This window comes from Phocoena phocoena, chromosome 11 (assembly GCF_963924675.1).
Source record: "Phocoena phocoena chromosome 11, mPhoPho1.1, whole genome shotgun sequence".
Lineage (NCBI taxonomy): Eukaryota > Metazoa > Chordata > Mammalia > Artiodactyla > Phocoenidae > Phocoena > Phocoena phocoena.
The window spans coordinates 97,936,845-97,962,428 of record NC_089229.1 but is presented as its reverse complement, the minus strand read 5'-3'; the positions used below and the strand labels follow the sequence as shown (position 1 = coordinate 97,962,428).

The following is a 25,584-nucleotide window of genomic DNA, read 5'->3' as shown; positions in this document are numbered from 1 at the left end:
GGCAGAAATCTTCCAAATAAATAAATAAATATTGCCACGTGCTAAGTGACGTAAGACATTGTGAGGCCCTCTTAGCTCTGCCAAAGAGAAAACCCCAAGGAACCAGTTTTCTGCCGAAGTCCTCTCCGTTTAGGTTTCCAGTAGCTTTTATACACTATAATATCTCGAACGGAAAATGAAAACTATAAAGAAAATAGTTGCCATGCACTGTTATATAGTTATTATACACAGTCTGAGTGTTTTGAAATAGGAACTCATCCTTCAAGATCAGCCTGAAACCATAGGTGAGAGCAGTCGGCCAATGTTTCTCTCATAAGTAAAAGAATGGATCCGTTTCTAAGGTCGGGTGCGTGATGGCAGCAGGGGGAGAAGGTGACTGGGAGGGAGCTGCTGCTCGTGCATATTCTCTTCAGGTGACCATTTAAATAGAGGTAGGAAATGGGGCCCCTGAGGATGACTAAGGTATCAGCCTCCCTCTGCCTGGTGCTCAGCTGTTCTGTAAGCGAGGGTTGGTTTTCCTCAGGGTAGCGCTGGGGTTCCTGGGACTGAAAGCTGTCTTCATTTGGTGCCCCCAGAACGCCCAAGTGGAGTAAGACCCAGACACGCCCGCCTAGGAGTGTTTTAGCTAAGCCTCTAGCCACGGCTACAGGGCGGGTTGCGGTCATGGTGAAGAGCTGACAGCGCTGGCTTTTCCTGACTCCTACACTGTGATCCCTGGTGGTTGGGCTTCTTTCCCCGGAATCCCCGATGCCACTTCACAAAAGGATAAAATTGGGGCTTCCCTGGTGGCGCAGTGGTTGAGAGTCCGCCTGCCGATGCAGGGGACGCGGGTTCGTGCCCTGGTCCGGGAAGGTCCCACATGCCGCGGAGTGGCTGGGCCCGTGAGCCGTGGCCGCTGAGCCTGCGCGTCTGGAGCCTGTGCTCCGCAACGGGAGAGGCCGCGACAGTGAGAGGCCCGCGTACCGCAAAAAAAAAAAAAAAAAAAAGACACAATTGGCAAAAAAACCCAACCCAGAGCAGTCCCGTTGTCACAAGGACCCTCCTTGCTACATTTGTCTGATTCATCCAGAATGGATCACCACTCAACCTGAAAGCAGAGGCTTAATTAAGGGCCTCTTGGGAGAGTTTGAATTTATTTCCATTTTGAAAAACAAATCCTAGCAGGGTAGATTTTCAGGAGCCAAGACCAAAACTCCTCCTCAGGCCCAATTCACTCAAGCCAAAGGTAGGGCCAAGACGCAGGGGCCACGTGGGAAGCGCATCGTCACTCTGGGCCGGGCTTTGGCTGCACAGAGGGACAGAGCAGGGCAAGGGGCCATCCTGTAAGGAGCTCGTGTCTCTAGCTTGATCCCTGCCTCCGTCCTCCGGGTGCTCATTCTGGCTAAGTTTTGACCAGCCTACCCCCAGTCTTGTTGACGGCCCTTCTCCAGAGATGCTTAAGGAAGAATGAAGGCTTGAGGTTAGGATTTTCATGGGTTTTGCTCAGTCGAGCTGTTAATCGCCCAGGTCAAGGTTGCAAACTCAAACCCTGCCAACAGGGTCCAGGCAGATGGCACAAAGCATGTGGCGGTGGAGAAGCCGCTGGCTTGGGCTCCCTGCTTCACCTCCCGGCTGGTCAACTCGCTAAGCCCCTGTTCTTAATGTTAGACTGATGGAGAGGAGAGGAGAGGGAAGAGGAAGGGCCGGGGGTGAGGGAACCCCTTCTCTCCCAAAGGAGCGCGTCCAGGTGGGAGGAGGAAGGCGAGGGGCGCCACCGCTCCAGCCTCCAAGGGCAATCCCCGGGGACCTCCCGCTAAGGGAGGGGGGGGCCGGTTCGCCCCACCTCCTGCCCGCGCCCCAGACGGTTTGGCTTTCCGAGTTGGGCCGCCCTAAGCGAAGCTGGGGAAGGGCCGGCAGCGCTCGGCGCCCCCCGGCCCGGCGCGCGCGTCCAGCCGGTGGCCGCGGAGCACCCCCAGCGGGTCGCTGGCCGCAGGGCCGCTGTCCTCGGCGCTGGGCCGCTCTTGCGAGCAGGAGGCGGGCGCGGGCGTGGCGCGGGCGCGCGGCTTGAGCACGCTCAGCGGGTCCCCGCCGTCGTGCGCGCTGCGCGTGTGGCGCCGGGGCCGCGCGGTGGCGAAGTGCAGCAGCGGGATCTCGTTCCTGCGCGACAGGAACTGCGCGTACGGGGGCGGGTTGGTGCCCGGCAGGAAGGCCCGCTTGGCCCGACCCAGGCTGACGAGGAAGCGGTGCTGCGGCGAGTGGTACACGTCGTAGCCGTTCTCCAGCGTCCGCTGCCGGAACCTGCAGCTCTCGGGGCTGAAGTGATGCTGAAAGCGGGGCGGGGCGACCGGGTGAGGCCGAAGTCCTCGGAGGGCTGGATGGGACCAGCTCCATCCCGGGACCCCAATCCTCCCACCCACTCTCCTCGGGCCTTGCCTTTAACCCCGTCGTGCCCTGCTGAGCAAAAGTGATTTCCACTCATTTCCAAACTGCGGTTACGACTGGCAGGTGGGGACAGGCTTGGGGAGCTCGCGGCGCCGCCTGGGGACCCGCCGGCGGCACTTGGCTGCCCGGGGCCGGGCTGGACGGAGAGGCCTGCCCTCTCTCTGCCTTTTGTTTTTGGCTCAGAGGTGGCTTCGGTCTGTCTCCTCACCTGGACAAAGGTGGGCTGGGGTTTGTAGGACCGCACATAAGTAAGGAGACTCCCCCTCGGAGGCAGAACAGAGTTTGGGAATTAAGGGACATGAACTTCATCACCAGGTGACCTACGTGAGCCCTCACTCTGCCACTAACTGGTGCTGCGTTTTGCTAAGTGCCTGCTAGGGCCTTTACGTAGGATGTCCTTTAATCCTCAGAAGTCCACGAAGTAAGTATCTTACAGATGAGGACTCTGCATATGCCTGTATGCGGTCAACAGGTATTTATGTACTTATTTATCTGTATTTGTTCAACAGATACTTACCTACTCTGGGCCAGATACTATGGTGGGTGCTGGGACACAGCAGGAAGTAAAACAGGAAGTAATTGCTCTCTTGGAATTTCTGGTGGGAGGAGCTTCTGAGATGCACAGCCCTGCTTCTGTCCAGTGCCCCCCCCCCCCCCCCCCCGTACTTTGGGATATGCTGCGTCCTGTAGTTTGGGAAAGCCCTTGCTCACCAGTCCAAAAGACCAGCCATCACAGCTGGGGCCGAGGGAGTTCGTTACAGATCTTGATTTGGGGGAGCCCCACAGGGCACATGGTCCATCCCACTTGACTCTTTCCAGGTGAGGAAAGTGAAGTTGAGAGAAATAGGGGACTTGCCCAAGGTCAAGGATGTCTAGTAACAAGATCATGAGACCCCAGTGGCCTCTCACCCTTTCTTTCTAATGGACTTTCCGACACGAACGTATGTGACTTGAGGACCTGGGCTGCAGACAAGGTGCTGTGCTAGTTAAAAAATGGGGACCAAAAGGCAGGTAGGACTAGGGACTGAGAGCCCAGATGCTCCAAAGCCAGGTGATGGCCTGGGTTCAGACCTCAGCTGTATAAGCCTGAGCATTGGATACTTAGATGGAAAAAAGTACTCAGTGAAAACATCACCCAGGTAATGTGCAAGTGGAATCTTTAAGCTATAAAATTCTACATTTTGCCAGAGCAATGAGATAATTATTTGCAAAGAATTACCCAGCACAAAAAGAAACTCACAGATCCAAAAATGTTGCCTCTGAAGTCCATGCAGAGATATCTCCGGCTCACCACCCCTGTTATCACCACGAATCCTGCATCCTCAGATCTGATCATCAGGGCACCTATGGAGAAAATCATTCAAGTCAAAACCTGGCTTCACATCCAGCCCCTACCTCCAAGGACCCTCCCTTGATTGATCTAAAGGGTGGTGATGATTTCACAGAAGCCTCCTCTGGTCCTTGTTCAGCCTCTTTCTTCTGACCGCCCCTCCCCCGCCCCTCTCCCCTCCCCACCTTCCTCCTGCGTCTCCTCCTGCCTGTAAGGAGCGCCCTGAACTCCCAGCTTGCTTCCACCTGTACCAACACGTTTCTCTCTGTGCTTGGACTCTCTTTATTTTCCCCTTTGCCTGGCTTATACTTCTTAATGTCTGTGGTGGTGGTCACATCCTCCCAAGCCTTCTGCTTTTGTGATTTTTAAATCTACGCCCAGACGTCTTTCAAGCATCCAGCTTGACCCTCCACCCAGGGAGCCGTGCAGGAGTCAGTGATACAGCAGTCAGCACCCTTCATGTGTCAAGAACAAGTATTCGGATGGATCTTCTCCTCCCCCCTCTGCTTATCGAGGTCACTCACGCTTCAAGGCCAGGCTCGGATGTCACTATTTTATGGAGACTTTCCTAATCTCCCTAATCAAAATGACCTGTTCTTTCTTCTCAGCCGCTCCGACTCGCCTCTCTCAGAGCATGTATCTCCTCACCTGCTTTAATAAGTTCACATGTCTAGTGCCTCCCTAGGGTGAGCCACTTAGAAGCAGATGGTTTATCTTTCCATGTCGAGTAGATCCTGGGATGCAAGGAATTACTTCTTGCTTCTTCATCGCTATTCCTGGTCCTTTTCTCACTTGGTGGTGACCCCAGGTGCAGCCCCTCTCAAAAACTAGCCCTGGACGAAGGCCTGAAACCCATTCACACTACCTACACCCTGAGGAACTGACAACAGTTTTAAGTGTGACCCCCCCACCCCCATGGGTATGTGCAATTCTAACGAGTACCAGTGAGTAGTTAAAGTTTCTGTTTTGTAGCAAGGGTACAATGAGACCATAAAAGGTGTGATATGAGTGCCAGTTCAGCAAGATGTCCTCCCCAGAGGCTGTTTAATTACCTGACATTTTCTACTAGCATCATCTCTTTAGGTCTTGGGGCCTCTTCCCTTTGCCGACCACAGAATTTCCCCACACATCTCATTTGGCCTCATGGTTCCCAGGCAGGTAGCCCAGGCAGGGGGTCGAGTCTTCTAGAAATGTAGCCTGGAGAGGGTGGAAACGCCAGGCATCTGTGCCCAGTAAGTGATGGTGCCTCGTGGGGTGACTCATAGCCCAGATCTACCCCATGGAGGCTCAGTACAGAGCCCTCCAAAAGCAGCAGGCAGTACTAGACACTAGCTGAGCACAGAGAAGTCAGAATGATGTGGGGCAGAGGCCATGAGGCTGGGAACAAGCCCAGGCAGAGGGCCAAAGAGGAGAGGTCATCGGTTTCCAAGTTTGGCTAAGGATTAGGCTTGAGGGAAGCTTCTGGAAGTGGGGTGGGGCATGGGAGGTGCAGAGGATATTAAATGCTCCATAACGGGGTCTGCCTGTGAGTCTCAGATCTATGGCTGATGTTGAGAGAAGGCCTGAGAGAGACATAAGGAACATGTAAGAAATTGTTTCCAGCCTGATGAATTTTCAGTCTACTTGGGGGAAAAAAAATTACACTTCGTAACTGTTTTTGAGATGTTGCACTCTGAGTATCTGACACATTTTTAAACTCTCAAAATAGCTGCTATGGGACTTTGCTGGTGGTCCAGTGGTTAAGACTCTGCACTTCCACTGCAGGGGGTGAAGGTTCAGTCCCTGGTCGGGCAACTAAGATCGCACATGCCATGGGTCGCGGCCAAAAATAACTAAATAAATAAATAAGAAAATAATCCCCCCCCCCCACAAAACCAGCTATGTTGTTAACGTCACCAGTATTAGTATTGGAAGTAGCAGCCTCCCAATTTAAATCATGAGGAAACCAAGGCAAGATTCAAACTCAGGGGAGTGACCCTAACATCTTCTGCCCACAACCCTGGAGCTCATCTCCAGCTGACATCACGACAAACCTCAGAAGATGGAATCAAGGGCTGAAATCCAGGCCACGGCCGTGAGGCCCCCAGGTCACGGTACCCCCGAGGGCGTCAGGAGAGAGGTGCTGAGCCAGGAGCCCGGAACTGGGGCGCTAAGATTCTGGTCCCTGTTATGCCCTGTACTAACTCTGTAGCATTGGGCAACTCATCGCTCAAGCCTCAGAGTCCTCAGCTGGGAAGAGAGAAGAATCACAGCTCTCCTGCCTGCTTCCCGGGGTTGCAACTAGGATCAAATGGGATGATGCTGTAAAAAAGTGCCTTGAAAACATTTAGCAGGTGGAAGGCCCTGTGGAGGATGGCTGGCCTGCCCCTGACGATAAGCCCACACCCTGCCAGCTGCCAGCCGATGCCTGGGTCCCTGTGAGCAGTGTGCGTTGTCTCCAGGGCTGTCGAGGACAGAAGACAGCCTTCAGGGGCACCGGGAGCTGCTGCCGTGAGGACGCACAGGCTTGAATCAAACGCACAGGAGCCGGTGCAAAAGTCCAGCAAATGGAAGAGCCAGTTGTCCTCCCTGTGCAGGTGACTGAGGCAGGTCTGCACCAACCCAAGGGCAGCATTTGGCAGAAAGAAGGCACGAACCACTGGCCGCTGGGACCACACCTGTTGGAGCCCGGCAGGTGTAAAGGACATTTCCTTTCGTGTCTGTGCACATGATACAGAAGAAGCAGGGGACCCGGGTCCAGGTCTCCCCTACGTCAGTTACCGCCTATGTGACCACAAGCCAGTTATCTGAGTCCTTGAACCTCTGTTTTCTCATATGGAGTAGAATCATTTACTTCATTTGGTCTTCTTCGGGGTGTAAGGAGATAATATTTTTATCTGCTATAAACCCACTTTCTAAATGCCGGTGGTTGTTACTATTACCACTTTGCCTCAATCTCTGCTATAAAAGTAGAAAATTATCTGCCCTATTCTAGTCTCATGGTCAATAAATGATAAATCAGATGATGGGTGTAAAGGACTTTGAGCTCCCCAAAAGAAAGATAACGTTTTGAAGGGTTAGAGAGCCCAAGGATAGTTCGGCTTCAAGAAAGTGAAGTAATATTAAAGTGAAGTAAAGTGAATATTAAAGTGAAGTAATATTAAAGTGAAGTAAAGTGAAGCCAGGGAGTAATATTAACCAGGGGTAATAAGCATCTCTTTGCTGCTGTTGCCACAAAGTGGGGCTCATGGAGAGTGGGAGGGTAGCCTTGTTTATAGTAGGAAGGAGACAGACATTGGAGACACACTCCCTGACACCAGCTGCAAGTCACGAGGATATAGAATCTTGTAGGCAGATAATTTTACAGCGATCAGCAAACCAAAGATGGGCTGAGCACTCAACTACTAATCAAGAATTCAGTAAAGCACAGTAATCAAGTGAACCACATTTCACTGGAAATCTGTAACTAATTAGGAGGGGAAGAAACACTCCACACCTTTCCATCAATGTAAAACCGTTGCTTTGCGTTCATTGGGGAGGTCATTACAAATCCTTCTCCAGCCTGTTACTTAGTTGTCCTATGGAGCTACAGGCATCCGTGTTTCTTCTTTCCTTTTTGGGTAACTTTTTATCTTAGTGTGTATATCTGTCTGTCTATCTATATATATAATGCTCATGATAACTGATCTGAATAGTATAAATGTTATATAAACTAGCAGAAGTGTCTCTCTCCCGCCCCTGACTCAGTCCCTCCCCAGGTTCCTTAATTGCCAGAGACACAAGGCTTAGTAGGTTCCTTATATGACAAAACAAAATCACATTTCTGTAAAAAAAAAAAAAGTCTGAAATCAGTTCAATTCACTTTGCTTCCTCTCAGTCATTTTAATTCATTCCAGCTAGCGCTCTGTGCCTTCTCGGGGCCTGAGGTCGGTGGATATAAGAGGGAAAATTCTATGATTCATGCTGCAAACTCAGTGGGCTGAGCCCTACCCACTCCGGGCACCGCTCACAGCCCTCCCTCTCCCCCCACCAGGCCGTGTCTTCGGGGGCTTCCTTTCATCAAAAGGATTCTGTGATTATAGAGAAATTTTATAAGCATTCTCTAATTGTCTGCAGCCCTTTCCATGTAGGGGAATCAAAATAATTTACCATAATCTACCGTCCTGCGTTTTAAATCACCTCTCATCTTGAAGTGAGGGCGGCCTTCCAGGAGAGGGCAAAACTGTGTTTCCTCAAAGCTGATCATGAGCTGGGAGACACGAAGGTTGGAAACCTGGAGGTGCGTGAAGGGCTGGTCTTCCTTTGAAGCCACAGAGCTTTTCACGACGTCAGACACGTTGTAGGTTCTGCTAAATATCCATTGAATAAAACGGGCAATACTTTGGATGCATCAACTGTATCCAGATTTATTTCAGAATTTTTGCCATGGGACTCAAACTTGGCTTCCAGGATGTTGACTCCTGAATCCACTGTGTGCCCCTAAGTTCTGGAACCTGTATGGTATTTGGGGAGAACTTCCTCCTTTCTTTCACCCCCTGTCACCATCCACTGGGCACCTGAAGAGGTCTGAACTCTTGGCTTTGCACATGCATCTCTCTCACTACCAGGTTTAAGGTCCTTTGACTCTTAGCAGAATGAATGTCTTGCGTATAGCAAGGCCACAGCAAAATTACAGAATAATTTAGTGCACCAATAAAGGGCCAGTCATTATTCCTATAAGAAATTGTCTTTAATTAAACAGAGACTGTGCTTACTCTTTCCTTTCTCTGATTGGATCTATTTTGAATCATTTGGCATTTTTCTGGATCCTTAATTTTTACAGGTTTTCCTAAAATAGAAGACCTTGTCTTTTTCAGTATCTGTCATCCCCCCCACCCCATTATTCCTTCTGGGGACATCAGAAACACAGCTAATTGATTGACTATTGTGGACTGTGGTCCAACTTTCCACAAACCTAATCTTTAAAAACATTCCGGTTGTCTCATGTTTTCAGTGAGTTCCCAACCAGATTAATTTGCTAATAAGTGGACCTTTCAGCTCCACAGAGAAGACTCCCCAGCTCATAGCATCCTGGGTTCCACTGAAGCCCCTAGTAAGCTTGTTGGATGGACGGATGGATGGATGCACTGGGTCAGACTCATCAAGACAGGATTCCTGGACAGTCTAGTCTTTAATACATTTTCCCTGAGAACTTTTATAAGGCCAGCATACTAGAAGCTCTGAGTTGGAAAGAGCCTCTGGGTTTATCTATTCCAAGCCCTGGTCTGGTACAGAAATCTTCACAACCTCTACCGTTAACCCAGTCCAAAGTTCATGAGCCAAAACTCAGCGTCTACTGACCGATCTGACTTCTTTGGCTCCCAGCCTCCTTGCCTGTCTTTTGTACGTTTTTTTGACTCTTTGGACAGGGCACAGAGAAAGTGGCTGCTATTGTGGGAAGATGGACTTTAGTTAAGATGGAGATGATTCTGGTTGGGAGAAACCAATACACAGTAATTGGGGAGGTGGCAGAATCTTCTCCCAAGGTTTAAACGCGCGCACACACACACATGCACTCACGGATCCTGGGCGAGAAGCTAGGAGGCTGGATTAGCCCTCTGGTCCAGCCAAGGCCTCCCCAAGTCCCTGCAGGTGGAGGCACAGATCAGTCCCCCCTCTTCCCAGCCTAGACGGAGCCCCAACTTACTGTAGATGGTCTGCTGGGGTGAGCCATCCACGTGGCCGTCCCTGTGGATCTGCAGGTGGTAGCTGTTCCTGGCCGTGGCCGTGTACAGGTGGGTCAGGCCGCCCCAGCTGGAGCCCAGCAGCGGGGAGGTGTTGGGATAGGCGTGGACCGCACAGCCCAGGGTGCAGACCCAGAGGCCCAGGCGGGCCCCCAGCATCGCGGCTCTCTGGCTGGTGTGGAGTCTGAAACCCGACCCTGGCTCTGCCCCTGGCCTCCCTGGACTGTTTCTCCTCTTCCTTGCTGGTTTCTGGCCTGAGGCTCCTAGGCTGCATTCCCTCCTTTTTTTCCCTCGGACTTTTAAAGGGTAGCAGTGTGACATCAAACAGGAAAAACTCCACCGTCCACATCCTCTGTGTTGTAATCAGCCCATTTGAAGAGAATACAGGGATCTCTGAGGCTCACGGAAGGCACGTCGGTTCCAGACACACACACACACACACACACACACACACACACACACACACACCCCTCAATTTCAAGCCAACGCTCCCAAAAGTGAATGATGTGTGGGCAAAAGTTATCTACGACACTGGGTTGTCTGCTGACCTGCCCCACTTCCACCAGGAAATGCGAAGGCAGCCAGTGGTTCCGAAAAAATCCAGCTTCACTCATGCAGTCAACAGATGCCTGTGCAACTAATCTCCCATCAAGTCACTCATTTTGTTTTTCTCAGTCTTTTTAATTCCAATCCGGAACTAAGCACCCAGAGCTTTGTCTATGCACAGCCCTAAGTGGGTGTTTTGAGGGATACAGAAGGAATCCAGGTCAGTACCAGGCAGTGGCGTCCTCTGAGACCCCCTCTTCGTGAAGATGTGGGAGACCGAGTCAGAGGCACAAAAGCAAAGTTGCAACCTGGGGAGGGTTTTGAGACGGGAGGAAAGGAGAAAGGCCTCAGAGTCCCTGCTCCTTTACGGAATGCCGAGGTCTGATCGCTCGGTTTCCCTGATTTGAACTGCCGAGGGCGACCCCACTGGTATTGTGGTCTCTCCAATAGCGTGGAGGTGAATTCAGAAACCTCATGAAGATGACGTCTGCTGGCTAAGCCCAGGGACCGGAGCCCGGGAGGGTCCCGGGAGCAGAGCCGCAGGCCAGGCGTCCCCACGTTTAGTGTCTGTGGGGGGCCTGGCTCCTGGGACTAGATGTGCCCTCTCGTGTGGGGCGACAGTCCTATCACGGGCCACCCCTGGGGGGCAAGCCACTGCACGCCTTCTAGAAAAACATACCTGCGAGGGGACTGTTGCGCCTCCCACGTCCCCTCTACTGAGTGCAGACCGTGTGCGGACGGCAGGCTAGAGATCGGGGCTGCTGGCAGAGGGGAGCGATGTGATCCCCGCCCCAGGCGCTCCCAGCTAACGCAGAAGGCACCACGGGAAGGGTGGTCACACAGACACAGGCACAAAGGAGTGGCATTTGTTATCCTGCCCATAACGTGTTTTTATCGTTTACAAAGCATTTTCACGTGTATGAGCTCATCTGAACCTCGCTGCCACTCTGTGAGGTAGACTCCCGAGGTGTCATCCATATTTTAAGTTTCGACACGAAGAAATGGAGCTCTTGGGGTTCACACGTCCAGAGTCACAAAACAAATAAACAGGAGAGCCGGGACAGGGTCTTCCGGGTCCCTCCACTGCTCCTCCGACGATCTCAGAGACACCTGGCACTTATGGAATTTATGCTGTGCTTTACTTGTAGTAACTCATTCGCTTTTCATAATAACCCTTTGGAGAGGTACAGGTACTTCCTCCGTATAGATTAGGAGGCCGATGTAGACAGTTTAAATAACGCACCCGAAGACGTGCCGCTCATACCGGGAGAGGTTGGAGTTGAATCCGGGTGTCCTGAGCCGTCCCCGTGTTGGGGCTGAAGCCACAAGAGCAGGAGAGACAAAGGGGCACAGTGCTCCTTGCCTGGACCCAGGATGTGTCTCTAAGACACAGGGTGCTGGTCCCCCCGGGTTAGAGAGAAGATTTAGGACACTTCAGTGCTATGTGTGAGACAGCTTTCTTTCATAACAGTCACAGAATGGTTCGTACGTGTGTTCACCACAGGATACAAAGCAGAGCAAACTTATCCTCAAGGGGCCCACGATGCAAGTGAGCGGAGAAGACCTTGTTCCATACAAGGCACCACCACGTGAGAGGCGTCGGGTGACCAGGACGGGTGCGACATACCAGAGCATCCAGAGGACGGACAGACCTCGGTGGTGGACACGGTGGTCAAGGGGGACTTGGGGGCAAAGGGGCTTGAGGGAGACTTGCAGGGTGGGTCAGAGAGGGGGTTTCCCAGCAGCTGCCAAGGTGCTGCAGGAGGCAGGGCAGGTGTCTTGCGAGAAGGATGCGGTCATGCGCTCTGGTCCCAGACTGGTTGGAGGTGGAACCTCCCTGGCCACTTCCGTGTGTCCTGTTAGGAGACAGAACTGATGTGCCGGCCTACGTCACTTCCAAAGACTCCCCACCAGCCCTGAATGCCTGGCAGGTGCATCTGAAGGCAGAGGACCGCCCAGGGGAGTAGGCTGATCTCGGGGAGAGGAAGGATCCCCCACTTGGTGAGAGTGAAGGAAGGTGCAAGCATCTCAGAGTAATTCTTCCCACCTGAGATAAGGAACCATTGAGCTTGGAGGTACGGATTTGCCCAGTAGCAGGGATGGCAGACCTTCCAGCTCCTGGCTAGACTTCCTGCGGGGGGCTCCCAACCTGGCTGCCCGAGAGAACAACCATAACTCCCCCAGGACCATCCTTCGCCCTGCTGAATGAAGGTGAGACTCTTTGCACTTGTTTCCAAAGCTCCCCGAGAGATTGTAACCCCTAAGCCCGACTCTACAGTTCTTACCAAGGAACAGGTTTTGCACCCTTCCTGTGCACTGGGGTCAATACACAGGGACCAAGCCACATCTCACTGTCCATCCCCTTCCAGGATTCCAGCCTAAGACGTACATGGGCTTTTCTGGGGAGTCCTAGCACGGAATGCTAAGTCCGTACAGTGCTCGGAGCCTTGTAGTTGTGTCATCTCCTCAGAAGCTTCCGAGGGCGAGGATGACAGAGCCCAGGGTAAGTGTGCTCCTTTTCTTGGCCCCTCGAGGGCATCAACCGTCACTGCACAGGTCGGAGGATCTGGGAGCCTGTGACCTTGGGAACCAGGTGTGAAACCCTGGTACCAGATGGGAACAGGAAGCTCAGGACAAGACCGGTGGCTTGTGGGTTTTGGATATCTCTGTCCATGGATCCCACGTGGCTGCCTGGGATGCAGCAGGTGGGGGACACCTGCCCTGGCGTTGGGAGAATTTGCCCCGGGAGCTCTGTGCAGGACTTCCGGTCCAGACCCTGCCTGTACAGTCATAGAATAGAGGCTCTGAATATGGCCTGGGGACTAGACAAATCTGTATTCCCACAAGCTCGTTCCTTCCCCTCATCCCCTGACTTCTCAGAATCCTCTCTGAGAAGGTGCAGAGAATTCTCTCCCAAGGTCGTATTCTCTCCATGTGAAGGTTTTCAACAATTTTCCAAAAACAAAATTGTTGTTTTGACTGTTGTTAAACTATGATGAAAAAAATTTCGAGGAATCTTGGTAAAAGAAAGACCAGGGAATGGGGCGGTGGTTTCAGGATGGACCACAGTTTTCTTTGCTTTGTTGGACCCTGTCTAAAGGCTCCGTCTGCAGATGGAGGTCTCTGCTCCCTATTCCCACCTCTTTATGATTCTGGCTCCATCATTTAAGCAGTGGTTTCCCTGGCATCTTGCCCATCCAATCCCTGGCGTCAGGCAGATGGATGTCTAAGCCTCCAGGATGAAGGGTCATAGGGGAAGAGCTACAGCCTTCCTGAAAATGCCACCCTGTGTCTTCTTCTCCTGACGATTAAAGCTCCATTCCTAATATCCAATCCTATTCTCTCTTCCTCTAATGCATCCAATCAACCCACACGTAACTGTTTATGGAAAGTCTATTCTATGGCTAGTGCTTTGCAGAAAGTCTTTAGGGAAGCCTAAGAATGAAAAAGCACAGTCCTGTTCTTCGAGGCGCTGACGATGCTCTGGGCAGAAGACCGATTGCTTCTGTCTGGCTCTTCCCAACCTACGATGCATACACACACCCAGTATCCCATCTGATGCTCTGACAGTCCTGTGAGGAGTGCTAGCAGGTCACTTCAAGAACTTCACTACTCAAAACTACAATGAGGTATCACCTCACCCGGGTCAGAATGGCCGTCATTAAAAAGTCTACAAATAATAAATGCTGGAGAGGGTGTGGAGAAAAGCGAACCCTCTTGCACTGCTGGTGGGAATGTAAATTGATACAGCCACTAGGGAGAACAGTATGGAGATTCCTCAAGAAACTAAAAACAGAGCTGCCATATGATCCTGCAATCCCACTCCTGGGCATATATCCAGAGAAAACTACAATTCAAAAAGATACATGCCCCCCTATGTGCATAGCAGCACTATTTACAATAGCCAGGACATGGAAGCAACCCAAATGTCCGTCTACATTTGAATGAATGGATAAAGACGAAGAGGTACATATATACAATGGAATACTACTCAGCCACACAAAAGAATGAAATAATGTCATGAGCAGCAACGTGGATGGACCTAGAGATTCTCATACTAAGTGAAGTAAGTCAGACGGAGAAAGACAAATATCGTATGATATCACTTATATGTGGAATCTCAAATATAACAGAAATGAACTTGGCGGGAGGGGCTCTGCTAGACGGTGACCGAGAGGGAGCTGTCGTGAGAACATGGAAGGGGGAGTGGCTGGAGGTGAGGAGAAGCAGGAGATGGAGGTCTTCCTGGGACAAGAGCATCTCTTGGGAGCAAATGCTTTAGTGGCAGGACCAGCCCTGCGAGTGTGCCGTGCACGCACCGCACCCTGTTGTCTGTGGCTGGCGGTACTTGGCCACCGTCTGAGACAGTGAGGGGAACTGTGCACTGGGAGGACACCCACAGCCAAGAGCTGGAGTGCAGGGCCATTTTAGGGCAGTGAAACTGTTCTGTAGGAGACCTTGATGATGGAAACGCAATATGGTGCGTTTGTCAAAACCCACAGAACTCACGACACACCGTGGACCCTCACGTAAACTCTGGACCTTTGTTAATCATCACGCATCACTGTTGGTTCATAGACTGAGACAAACGTACCACTTAATGCAAGATGCCGGTAGCAGAGGAAACTGTGTATAGGGTGGGAAAGGGGGTATATGGGGACTCTGCTGTCTGCTCGTTTTTGTTAACTTATAACTGCTCTGAAAAGGAAAGTATATTCAAAAGAACGAGAACAAAACTCAGCCACGGCATTGGCCTGATTCAGTGTCAAAATCACTACCTGGAACAATTCATTCCAGGGTCAGGGAAATGAAATGTGCCGGAACAGCATCTACCTGCCTGCGTACACTAGTTACCTTTCGTTCCTTCAGATAAGACACGAGCAGATCCCTTACCCGCCCCCGTCATGTGTATCAGCTTCCCCGTCAAAGGGAACCCGTTTCTTTTGAAATCTGTGCGTGCAAACTGAGGGACCATGTCCTCCCTCTGACCTGTTTCCCCATCTGTAAACTGGGGAGGTGGCGGATGGTGAATGAAACAGTTTCTGAAGTCCCTCCCGGATGCCTTAGTCTGAGGGTTTCTCTGAGGGTTGCACACTGTCTTGTCCTCCAACCCCCTCCTGCATTGTTTGTTTAGTCACCTGCTACACTTGACCTGATCGACTGGGAGTTGCCCACCTGTAGACAGTGACTGGCAGTGTTTACATTCTCTGCTGATGGCCTTGTTTCTCTCCCACTGCCTTGCTTATAATGTCCACAGTGGATGAGGGATCAGCTCTAGCAAGGCAGACGCCTTTAATCTCTATTTTATTATTTATCTCCCCTCTGATCTGTATTATTTAGTTTTTTACATTACAGGTTCTACTTCACTCCCAGTGATCCGTCTGTTCAAATGATCTATCCCTTCCTGATTCAACTTGGTGGGCTGTGTGTTTCTAGAAACTCGTCCATTTCTTCTAGGTTGTCGAATTTGTTGACATATAATTGTTCACGGTATTCCCTTATGGTGTTTTGTCATCTGTGGTATCGGTTGTTACGTCTCCTTTTTCATTTCTTATATTGTTGATTTGGGTTCTGTCTCTTTTCTTGGTGAGCCTGGCCAGAGGCTTGTCAATCTTGTTTATCCTTTCAAAGAACCAGCTCTTGGTTTTGTTGATTTTTTTCTATTGTTTTTTAAATCTCTATTTTATCTATTTCCTCTCTGATCTTTATTATTTAGTTTTTTAATTACAGATTCTACAGATGCCTCTAATCTAATATTTAATGTCATACATAGGACTGTTTTTTTTAATAATTTAATATTATAGGTCACTATTATAAGAGGTACTCAGAAGGAAACCCAAATATATAAATAAAACCCTCATTATACATTCCCCAATGAAATACAGGGGCTTCTGTAATATCACAGAATCCATGCCTCTGCGGTCTCTCCTTTGGTGCCAGAACAAAGTTTATGCTGCAGAAGAAAGAGGGCTAAAGCCCTGCAGATGCCTTCGCTGGGGACCCCGGGTAAGGGAAGGTCACAGAAGAGCCTGACAGCAGAGGACAGAGAATGACCAGTGGCTGCAGCCTCAAGTCCCGTTTCCTTCCCTACGTCTTCCCCCGCCTCTTTTCCGCTAACACGCTTCTTACTGGAAACCCTCTCCTGGCCTCCACCACTACAGCTCGGGGGAGATAAGACGATGCTGTGTGTCCCAGGCTGTGGGAGTGATTTCACAGAGGGTTCACTTTGGGTGAAAAGAACAGGCCTGTGCTGGTTCCATTCAGAGTAAAGTCAGAGACTTAGGTCAGACCTGCTGGGGAAGCATGGGGGTGGGGATGGAGGAACCGGGGACACAGCTTTTGAATAAGGATTCTCAGTGTGAAGTTTATCGATCTGTACCTCCCACACCTCCACCAACCAATCTCACTTTTTTTTTTAAAGAAGTTTATAATTCGGAGTGGAGCTTTCCTGAGCTGTGCATCCTGTAAGTCCCCAGGGGTAGCAGGTGTGCAGGGCCGTTGACTCTTGGCTGCAGTGGCGGGGACCTAGGAGGATGGGCGTCCAGTGCGCCGACAGATGTCACCTTCTATGTCGGCCACCATGTGAAGACAATTGGGAAGCCCTGTTCCAAGGTCACCAGGTAGGACCTTGCCCCAGGTATAAAACAACCCCAGTGACAAAGTGCTTTCTCACACCTACTTGGGCCCACGTGTAACCCCAGGGAAGAGGCCAGGGCAGTGTCACAGCAGGAGACATTTCAGCGGCGTTCCCATGGTGATCTGAACTGAAGCCAGGACTGGTCCCCATGCCCCAAGTCTTGTGTAATAACAGAAGCCCCCGTGACATTTACAAAGAACTTTCCTAACGGAATACTCTTCACAGAACATCCTCACGTGCATTCTCCTATCGGATCTCCCCGACCACCCCGTGGGAGAATAAGAATCCCATTTTACGTATGAAGAAACTGAGGATCAATCTGGGATTTGTGCGAGGTTCTACGCCTCGACTGTGGCAGAACAGGGAGTCAGACCCCGGCCGTCTTGCTTTGAATTCGGAGTTCCACCAATGACACCCCCCTGTCCTGTGAACATTCCTGTTTTCAGGGACTGAATTGCTGGGATGGGAACATGGTAGGCAGAGAACAACACGAGGGGAGAGCTGGGAGGACGTGGTACGCTGGGAACAAGCTCTACAGGGTGAACTTTGGAGGTTTGCTCTCTTCTAGGTGGGGAAGAAGGAGCAAAGTCTAGAACCCTCCGTGGCTCTGCCTGCCGGGCTTTGCCGGGCTACCGCCTTCTCCTAATACCCCACTCTGCTCCTTTGACCGAAACCAGAGAGAAGACAGCGATGCTTGTCAAGCTGGGATTGTTCTCAGGAAGAACGGTGGGCGCTGTGGACTGCAGAGTCACGTGTGTCTGTGTGTGTGTGTGTGTGTGTGTGCGCGCGCGCAGCCTGCCTGATCTGATTGGCGCTCGAGGGCTGCCCATCGGAACCCAGCCCTCCCTCGCAGGATGCCTGGGCCTCGTCACGCAGCCCACGTCGGAGAGCAGACATCCTGGTGCCCACTCACCTCCTTGGAGCCTGTGACCAAGGCCAGCCTACCGTGTTTGGGATGCAGCACATCCGGACCCGTGTTATCTCGGGGTCCTGGGACTCCTTGGACACACTGCCCTGCCCCCTCCCCTCCCGGTGTACACGTGGCCTCCACACACTTCTGCGAAGGCTATTTCTAGCTGAAGGGCTGGTGATTCAGCCCCAGCCTGTAAGGTCAGGTCGTCTGCGAGCCGCAGCTGGGAAAGCCGGCCTGACGCGTTGTGGGTTCAGCAGAAAGCAGGAAGCCGGGGCTTCCGGAGGCAGGCATCCCCTCAGGCTGCAGGACGGCACGGTTGCTGAGGCGTAGGGCTGGGGCAGACAGGATGCTCCGGCCCGCATGATGGGGAGGGGGTGGGAGTCCGCCGGGAGAGGCGAGAACCTAGCCTTCTCGCCCCTCCCGCTGTGCTCCGTGCTCAGACCCCCTGTTCCCTCTCTCTCTGTGAGTCACTTGTCTGCAGTGTGGCTCGGAGTAAGCAGAGTCCTGGGGTTGGACAGTTCAGGCCAGAAACGGAGCTCTACCCCATCAAGCCACTTCCCCGCTCTGAGCCTCTGTTTCCTCACCTGTCAGGAAGGAGGTCATACCTACTGTATAGCACAGGGAACTCTGCTCAATATTACGTAACAACCTAAATGGGAAACGAATTTGAAAAAGAATAGACACACGTATATGTATAACTGAATCACTGTGCTGTACACCTGAAACGAATGCAACATTGTCCATCAACTAGGCTCCAATATAAAATAAAAAGTTAAAAAGAAAGCTCATAATTGTAGCTGCTCATTAGATAGGCAACCCGATTTAATACGATGACATATGTGGTACTTAATTTCACGGGAAGGGGTCACATAGCCCTGCTTGGTAGACGGTAAATGTTTCTTGTTGTTAGGGTTCCTTTTCCCCAGCCTCCTATTGCAGCTTCAGACGATTCCCACGTGGCTCTCATCTGCTCTCAGAATCCCTCACAGGTGACCTTCAGAGCCATCGTCATTTCAGAGTTATTTCCGATACCTGGCAGTGTTAGGAGATTATTAAGTATTTACTGAATGAAGCGATGAGTTCTTCCCTGAGCTTGACGTGATGGCAGGACACTGAACTTGGAATGAAAACAAACACAAAACAAAAACCTGGGCTCAAGTCCCAGCCTACCCCACAGCTAGTGGCATCACCAACCATGTCAGCGAGAGCATCCCATCTCGGTGCCCCTCACTCGGCTACCTGTCGGTGGGACCACGGCTCCTGCCCAGGCTTCTCCTGAGGGTGTGGGGACACATGGGCAAAGGGTGTGGCTCTGCTTTGGAAGCAGCTCCAGGCAGATTATTCTTTACCTCCAGTGATTTCTGATTCCCACTCCAGGAAGCCACATCTGTTCTGTCGAACCCAGTTTCATATTCCCATGCTCTCAACCAGCACTGAGGTTTGCCTGAGCTATTTCCTCTTCCTTCTCTTCCTCAAAACACAGAGCTCCCTCCCTTCAGAAAGGAGCCCGCTCACCTCGTAAAGGAAGCCGTCCCCACCAGCCTCCCCCAGACCCGAGGGCGTCAACCAATCATCACTCCAGCCCTCCCTGCACAGATGTGTTGAGTAGCACGTGGTCTATTCCTTTGGCATGCTCTCGTATTTTTGAGGAATTCATCCATTCACCCTGACTTTATGGCAGCTGTCAGGCACCTGTCACGCCCATGGTGCCTTTCAAGGCGAGACCACTTGATCTCATAATACACCATATTAACAAGTTGAAGAATAAAAACCATATGATCATCTCAATAGATGCAGAAAAAGCTTTTGACAAAATTCAACACCCATTTTTTTTAAATTAATTTATTTTATTTTTATTTATTTTTGCCTGCGTTGGGTCTTCATTGCTGCATGTGGGCTTTCTCTAGTTGCGGCGAGAGGGGGCTACTCTTTGTTGCAGTGTGCGGGCTTCTCATTGCAGTGTCTTCACTTGTTGCGGAGCACAGACTCTAGTTGTGGCACACAGGCTCAGTAGTTGTGGCTCGTGGGGTCTAGTGTGCAGGCTTAGTAGTTGCGGCACACGGGCTTAGTTGCTCCACAGCATGTGGGATGTCCCCGGACCAGGGCTCAAACCCATGTCCCCTGCATTGGCAGGCGGATTCTTAACCACTGCGCCACCAGGGAAGCCCTCAACACCCATTTATGATAAAAACTCTCCAGAAAGTGGGCATAGAGAGAACCTACCTCAACATAATAAAGGCCATATATGACAAACCTACAGCAAACATCATTCTCAATGGTGAAAAACTGAAAGCATTTCCTCTAAGATCAGGAACAAGACAAGGGTGTCCACCTTACCACCATTATTCAACATAGTTATGGAAGCCCTAGCCACAGCAATCAGAGAAGAAAAAGAATTACAAATTGGAAAAGAAGTAAAACTGTCACCCTTGGCAGATGACATGATATTATACATAGGGAGTACTCAAGATGCCACCAGAAAACTACTAGAGCTAATCAATGAATTTGGTAAAGTTGCAGGATACAAAATTAATGCACAGAAATCTCTTGCATTCCTATACACTAATGATGAAAAATCTGAAAGAGAAATTATGGGAACACTCCCATTTACCACTGCAACAAAAAGAATAAAATACCTAGGAATAAACCTACTTAGGGAGACAAAAGACCTGTATGCAGAAAACTATAAGACACTGATGAAAGAAATTAAAGATGATACCAACAGATGGAGAGATATACCATGTTCTTAGATTGGAGGAATCAACATTGTGAAAATGACTATACTACCCAAAGCAACCTACAGATTCAGTGCAATCCCTATCAAATTACCAATGACATTTTTTACAGAACTAGAACAAAAAAATCTTAAAATTTGTATGGAGACACAAAAGACCCCGAATAGCCAAAGCAGTCTTGAGGGAAAAAAATGAAACTAGAGGAGTCAGACTCTCAGACTTCAGACTATACTACAAAGCTACAGTAATCAAGACAGTATGGTACTGGCACAAAAAAAGAGATATAGATCAATGGAACAGGATAGAAAGCCCAGATATAAATCCACACACCTATGGTCAACTAATCTATGACAAAGTAGGCAAGGATATACAATGGAGAAAAGACAGCCTCTTCAGTAAGTGGTGCTGGGAAAACTGGACAGCTACATGTAAAAGAATGAAATTAGAACACTCCCTAACACCATACACAAAAATAAACTCAAAATGGATTAGAGACCTAAATGTAAGACAGGACACTATAAAACTCTTGGATGAAAACATAGGAAGAACACTCTTTGACATAAATCACAGCAAGATCTTTTTTGATCCACCTCCTAGAATAATGGAAATAAAAACAAAAATAAACAAATGAGACCTACTGAAACTTAAAAGCTTTTGCAAAGCAAAGGAAACTACAAAGAAGACAAAAACACAACCCTCAGAGTGGGAGAAAATATTTGCAAATGAATCAACGGACAAAGGATTAATATCCAAAATACATGAACAGCTCATGCAGCTCAACATTAAAAAAAGAAACAACCCAATGCAGAAACGGGCAGAAGACCTAAACAGACATTTCTCCAAAGAAGACAAACAGATGGCCAAGAAGCACATGAAAAGCTGCTCAGCATTACTAATTATTAGAGAAATGCAAATCAAAACTACAATGTTAGTTAGAGGGCCCAGGTTCCATCCCTGGTCAGGGAACTAAGATCCCTGAAAACCATACCAGTTAGAATAGGCCTCATCAGAAAATCTACAAACAACAAATGCTGGAGAGGGTGTGGAGAAATGGGAACCCTCTTGCACTGTTGGTGGGAATGTAAATTGATACAGCCACTATGGAGAACAGAATGGAGGTTCCTTAAAAAACTAAAAATAGAATTACCATATGATCCAGCAGTCCCACTACTGGGCATATACCCAGAGAAAACCATAATTCAAAAAGACATATGCACCCCAATGTTCACTGCAGCACTATTTACAAAAGCCAGGTCATGGAAGCAACCTAAATGCCCATCGACAGATGAATGGATAAAGAAGTTGTGGTACATATATACAATGGAATATTACTCAGCCATAAAAAGGAATGAAATTGGGTCATTTGTCAAGATGTGGATGAATCTAGAGACTGTCATACACAGTGAAGTAAGTCAGGAAGAGAAAATCAAATATCGCATATTAACGCATATATGTGGAACCTAGAAAAATAGTACAGATGGACTGGTTTGTAGGGCAGAAATTGAGACACAGATATAGAGAACAAATGTATGGACACCAAGAGGGGAAAGCGGCAGAGGTGGGTGGTGGTGTGATGAACTGGGAGATTGGGATTGACATGTATACACTAACATGTATAAAATGGACAACTAATAAGAACCTGCTTTATAAAAAAAAAATAAAATTCAAAAAAAAAAAGAAAACTTCACCTCAGCTCTCAGCTCTGCTTTGGAGGTGACATGGGTTATTACCCTCATTTTGTAGGTGAGAAGAAAATTGAGACCTAAAAATGGTGATTGACTGACCCAATGTCTCACAGCCAATGAGTTGTACCCATTTCCTCAACTGGGGAATCCTGAGGTGAGGTGGTACCTACCAGGGTTCTTTGGATGGGCTATAGAGCATGGGTGTTCCGACTCCTTGATTAATACATCCAGGGTTTCCAGCTTCTGTCCTCTTACTTCCTGCCATCTGGGACAAGTTACGTGGTCTTAGAGCTTAGTGAAGATGTCTGTAAAATGGGGATATACTGTCTACCTCATATGCAAAGTGCTTGATTCATAGTAGGTCCTCAACATTCCCTCGCATTCCTTATAGCTCCTCTGGTCCCCAACGGTTTCTAATAAGTGTGTGCATGTTGTATTATATTTCCATTCCCACCCCCATGAAGGGCTTTCAAGGTGAGGTGGACTGAATCTTTATCCAATTATTCGGTGACTATATACTGAGTGCCTAATATACACCAGCTGTTGTGGTAGGTTCAGAGGTAAGTGGATGAAGCCACTATTCTTGCCTTCCTGTGCCTGCTAAAGAGAAAACTCCCCTGAGTGTGACTTGGGCCACAAGGGAGGTGTGTTTGGAGAGCTCTGGGAAGCAGCAGGAAGAGCCTCGAAACTGGCCAGGGGACGTCAGGCTGGCCTTCCAGAAGACTCAACAGCGGAGTGGAGTTTTGAAGGAGGAAGCGCTAGCCACGTGGGCAAGGCATGCTGTAGGAGAGATTGTAAAAGGCGACATCACACGTGGAAATGCAGGACTGTGGAGGGACATAGCATCTTTGGAGAGCTGTGAGAATTTCAATCTAACCACAGTATGAAAGGAGGTGAGAAGCGGTGAGAAATGAGAAGAGAAGGTGGGCAGAGACGGGTTACACGTCCACCTGGATGACATATTAAGGAATTTAGATTATAGTCTCAGCCTAGGGGGATGCCCTGGAAATTTTGAGCAGGGAATTAACAGGATTACAGCTGTGTTTTAAGGGGACTTCCCTGGCCGTCCAGTGGTTAGGACCCTGTACCTTCACTGCCGAGGACCCGGGTTTCATCCCGGGTCAGGGATCTAAGATCCCACAAGCCACGTGGTCTGGCCAAATAAATAAATAAATAAACGTGGGTTTAAAGATGATCACTGGTAGCGGTGTGGTGAATAAATCTGAGGAGGGGTAAGACTGTATGTAGGGAGGCCAGTTAGAAAAACTTCACAATACAGTTGACCCTTGAACAATATGGGTTTGAACTGCGTGGGTCCACTTATACGTGGATTGTTTTCAATAAGTATATTGGAAATATTTTTGGAGATTTGTGACAATTTGAAAAAACTTGAAGATGAACTGCATAGTCTAGAAATATTGAAAAAATTAAGAAAAAGTCTTGCCATGAATGCATAAAATATCTTTTCATATTTGTAGATACTAGTCCATTCCTACAGAGGCATAAGTCGAGTGATATTTAATATGAAATTAATAATGTCTTAGTTTTCTTACTGTTTTATAACTCTGTAATGGTATTGATTACACTAGGAGACTCTAAAGCAATCCTATTGCTGCATCTTCGTTATCTGTGCGTGCATTGTTTTACCTGTAAAATGGGACTTTCTTTTTCACATTATCTTTTCATTTTTGATATCCAGTGTTAGTAACGTTAGTGTTTTGTATCTACAGTGTTTTGTATCATATAAGACAACACTGAGGTAGGTACAGACGGGCAGTTCATCTTGTAAACTCATGGTGCCAATAAATACATTACAGTACTGTAAATGTCTTTTCTCTTCCTTATGACTTTCTTAATAACATTTTCTTTTTCTCTAGCTTACTTTATTGCAAGAATACAGCACATAATATGTATACAGAATATGTGTTAATTGACTGTTTTGTTGTCAGTAAGACTTCTGGGCATCAGGGGGCTATCAGCAGTTAAGTTTGGGGGAGTCAAAATTATACATAGATTTTAGACCGTACAAGGGGTCGGTGCCCCTAACTTCCACATTGTTCAAGCATCAACTATATTCTAGATGACAAATAGTAATAGACTGGACTAAAACAGGACTCATTTGGGGCTAGAAAAAAATAGGGTTATGAGAAATCTTTAGAAAGAAGATTCACAAGAAGAAATGATTGATTGTACACGGGGGGGTCAAGTCAAGGATGACCCTTGTGTTTCTGAGTTGGGCGTCTTCAGCTGAGCTGAGTCAGGGCCCCTGGGGGTTGGCTGGAGATGGGGTGGCATCTGTCTGTCCCTGGAACTGTGCAGGGCAGTGCTGGCAAGGCTGTCGGGATGAGATGCCAAGGCGTTGATGCCCCCTCCACCGTCTCTGAAGGAGAAGATGGGTAACGCAGGTGTGTGCCCACATTACGCCAGGCCCAGAGCCCCATGGACAGCATCAGAAGATGTGGCTGAGGGAGACTCGGAAGGGGGACTTAGTCATGCAGGCAGGCAGAGCCTGATGGGTGATTCTGTCAACAGGAAACTGCAATCCTGCGGGGGGTGGGAGGATTAAGGTGAACTGGGACCACTGGAGGCTGGGGGTGGAATGGAGTCAATTCAAGAGGGAGATGGGGGTGGAGGACAGCACTGAGGGGGTCACACAGGATTTTGCTCCTCATGCATTTGTTTGCCTGGGCCCAGGATTGGAGGGCTTTCACACCTGTACGCTGTGCATACAAGAATCAGATTTATTTGAAAAAAAAAAAATCAACCCCAGTTTAGAGAACACCAGAAAGGAGTAGGTTTGGTAGGAGAGATGATGAGTTCGGGGGTGGTGGGTTTGGGGGCCTTGGGAGGTGTGTGGCTCTGGGGAAGAGAGATCAGGCGTGGTGGTAGAGACATGGGAGTTGTTTTTATGCAGGTGGTAATGGAAACAATCTTAAGGTTGGGCCACCAAGGGAGAGCACGTGGACTGGCAAAGGGGGGCCCTGGGTATCCACGGGATGACGACATTTAACAAGCTGACAACTGAGATCAAGAAATGTTACTCAGAGAGTTTTGGCTGAGAAGCTTGAGTTCCTGACTCCTGGCTTAACTACCTTTGATTGCAGTGGGTTCCTGATTGAAGATGTGCAGAAAACACCACAGGCCAATGCACCGTCTTTATTAGGAGCCAGAACTTCTACACCAGTGAGTGGTCCTAGGCAGTGTGTGAGCTCCAAGGGCATCACTAACTTTAACTTGAGATCTTGACTGACACAAAGGCAGCTTCTTCTTGGCCTCTTTCCTCTAAGCTTCCATTCTGCCCTTGATACCTGGGGTCTTACCTCTCCAATCCTCGAAGAAGGAAATGAATGAAAACATTTAAATAAAGGGAAGAACTGAAGACCCCTTTCTGAGAGGCTGGAGCAGAGCTGATCTGGTCTCTCCTCCCTCCAGCCCTGTCCTGTTGCCCGCCAGGTGTCTAAGGAGGTAGAGAGAGAAAGGAAGGAAGAAAAGAGATCTTAGTGGCAGAGAAGAGCACGATGTGATGTACCCCATGCCGCTTCCAGCTACAGTTTATTTATTCCTTCTACTAAAGAGCTCCAGCTGCTAGCGTCAGGACCCCAGGGTATACCCCTC

The 25,584-nt window shown here is 49.3% G+C and overlaps 1 protein-coding gene across 1 annotated transcript; it reads right to left on the bottom strand.

The window, feature by feature from the left end:
* Positions 1 to 1,868: 1,868 nt before the first annotated feature.
* On the bottom strand, positions 1,869 to 9,612 carry FGF23 (fibroblast growth factor 23). Its single transcript, XM_065888231.1, has 3 exons — positions 9,417 to 9,612; positions 3,662 to 3,765; positions 1,869 to 2,303 (listed from the first exon to the last, which is right to left on the bottom strand). The coding sequence occupies exons 1-3, from the start codon at positions 9,610 to 9,612 to the stop codon at positions 1,869 to 1,871; spliced, it is 735 nt and encodes a 244-aa protein (XP_065744303.1).
* Positions 9,613 to 25,584: the final 15,972 nt, after the last annotated feature.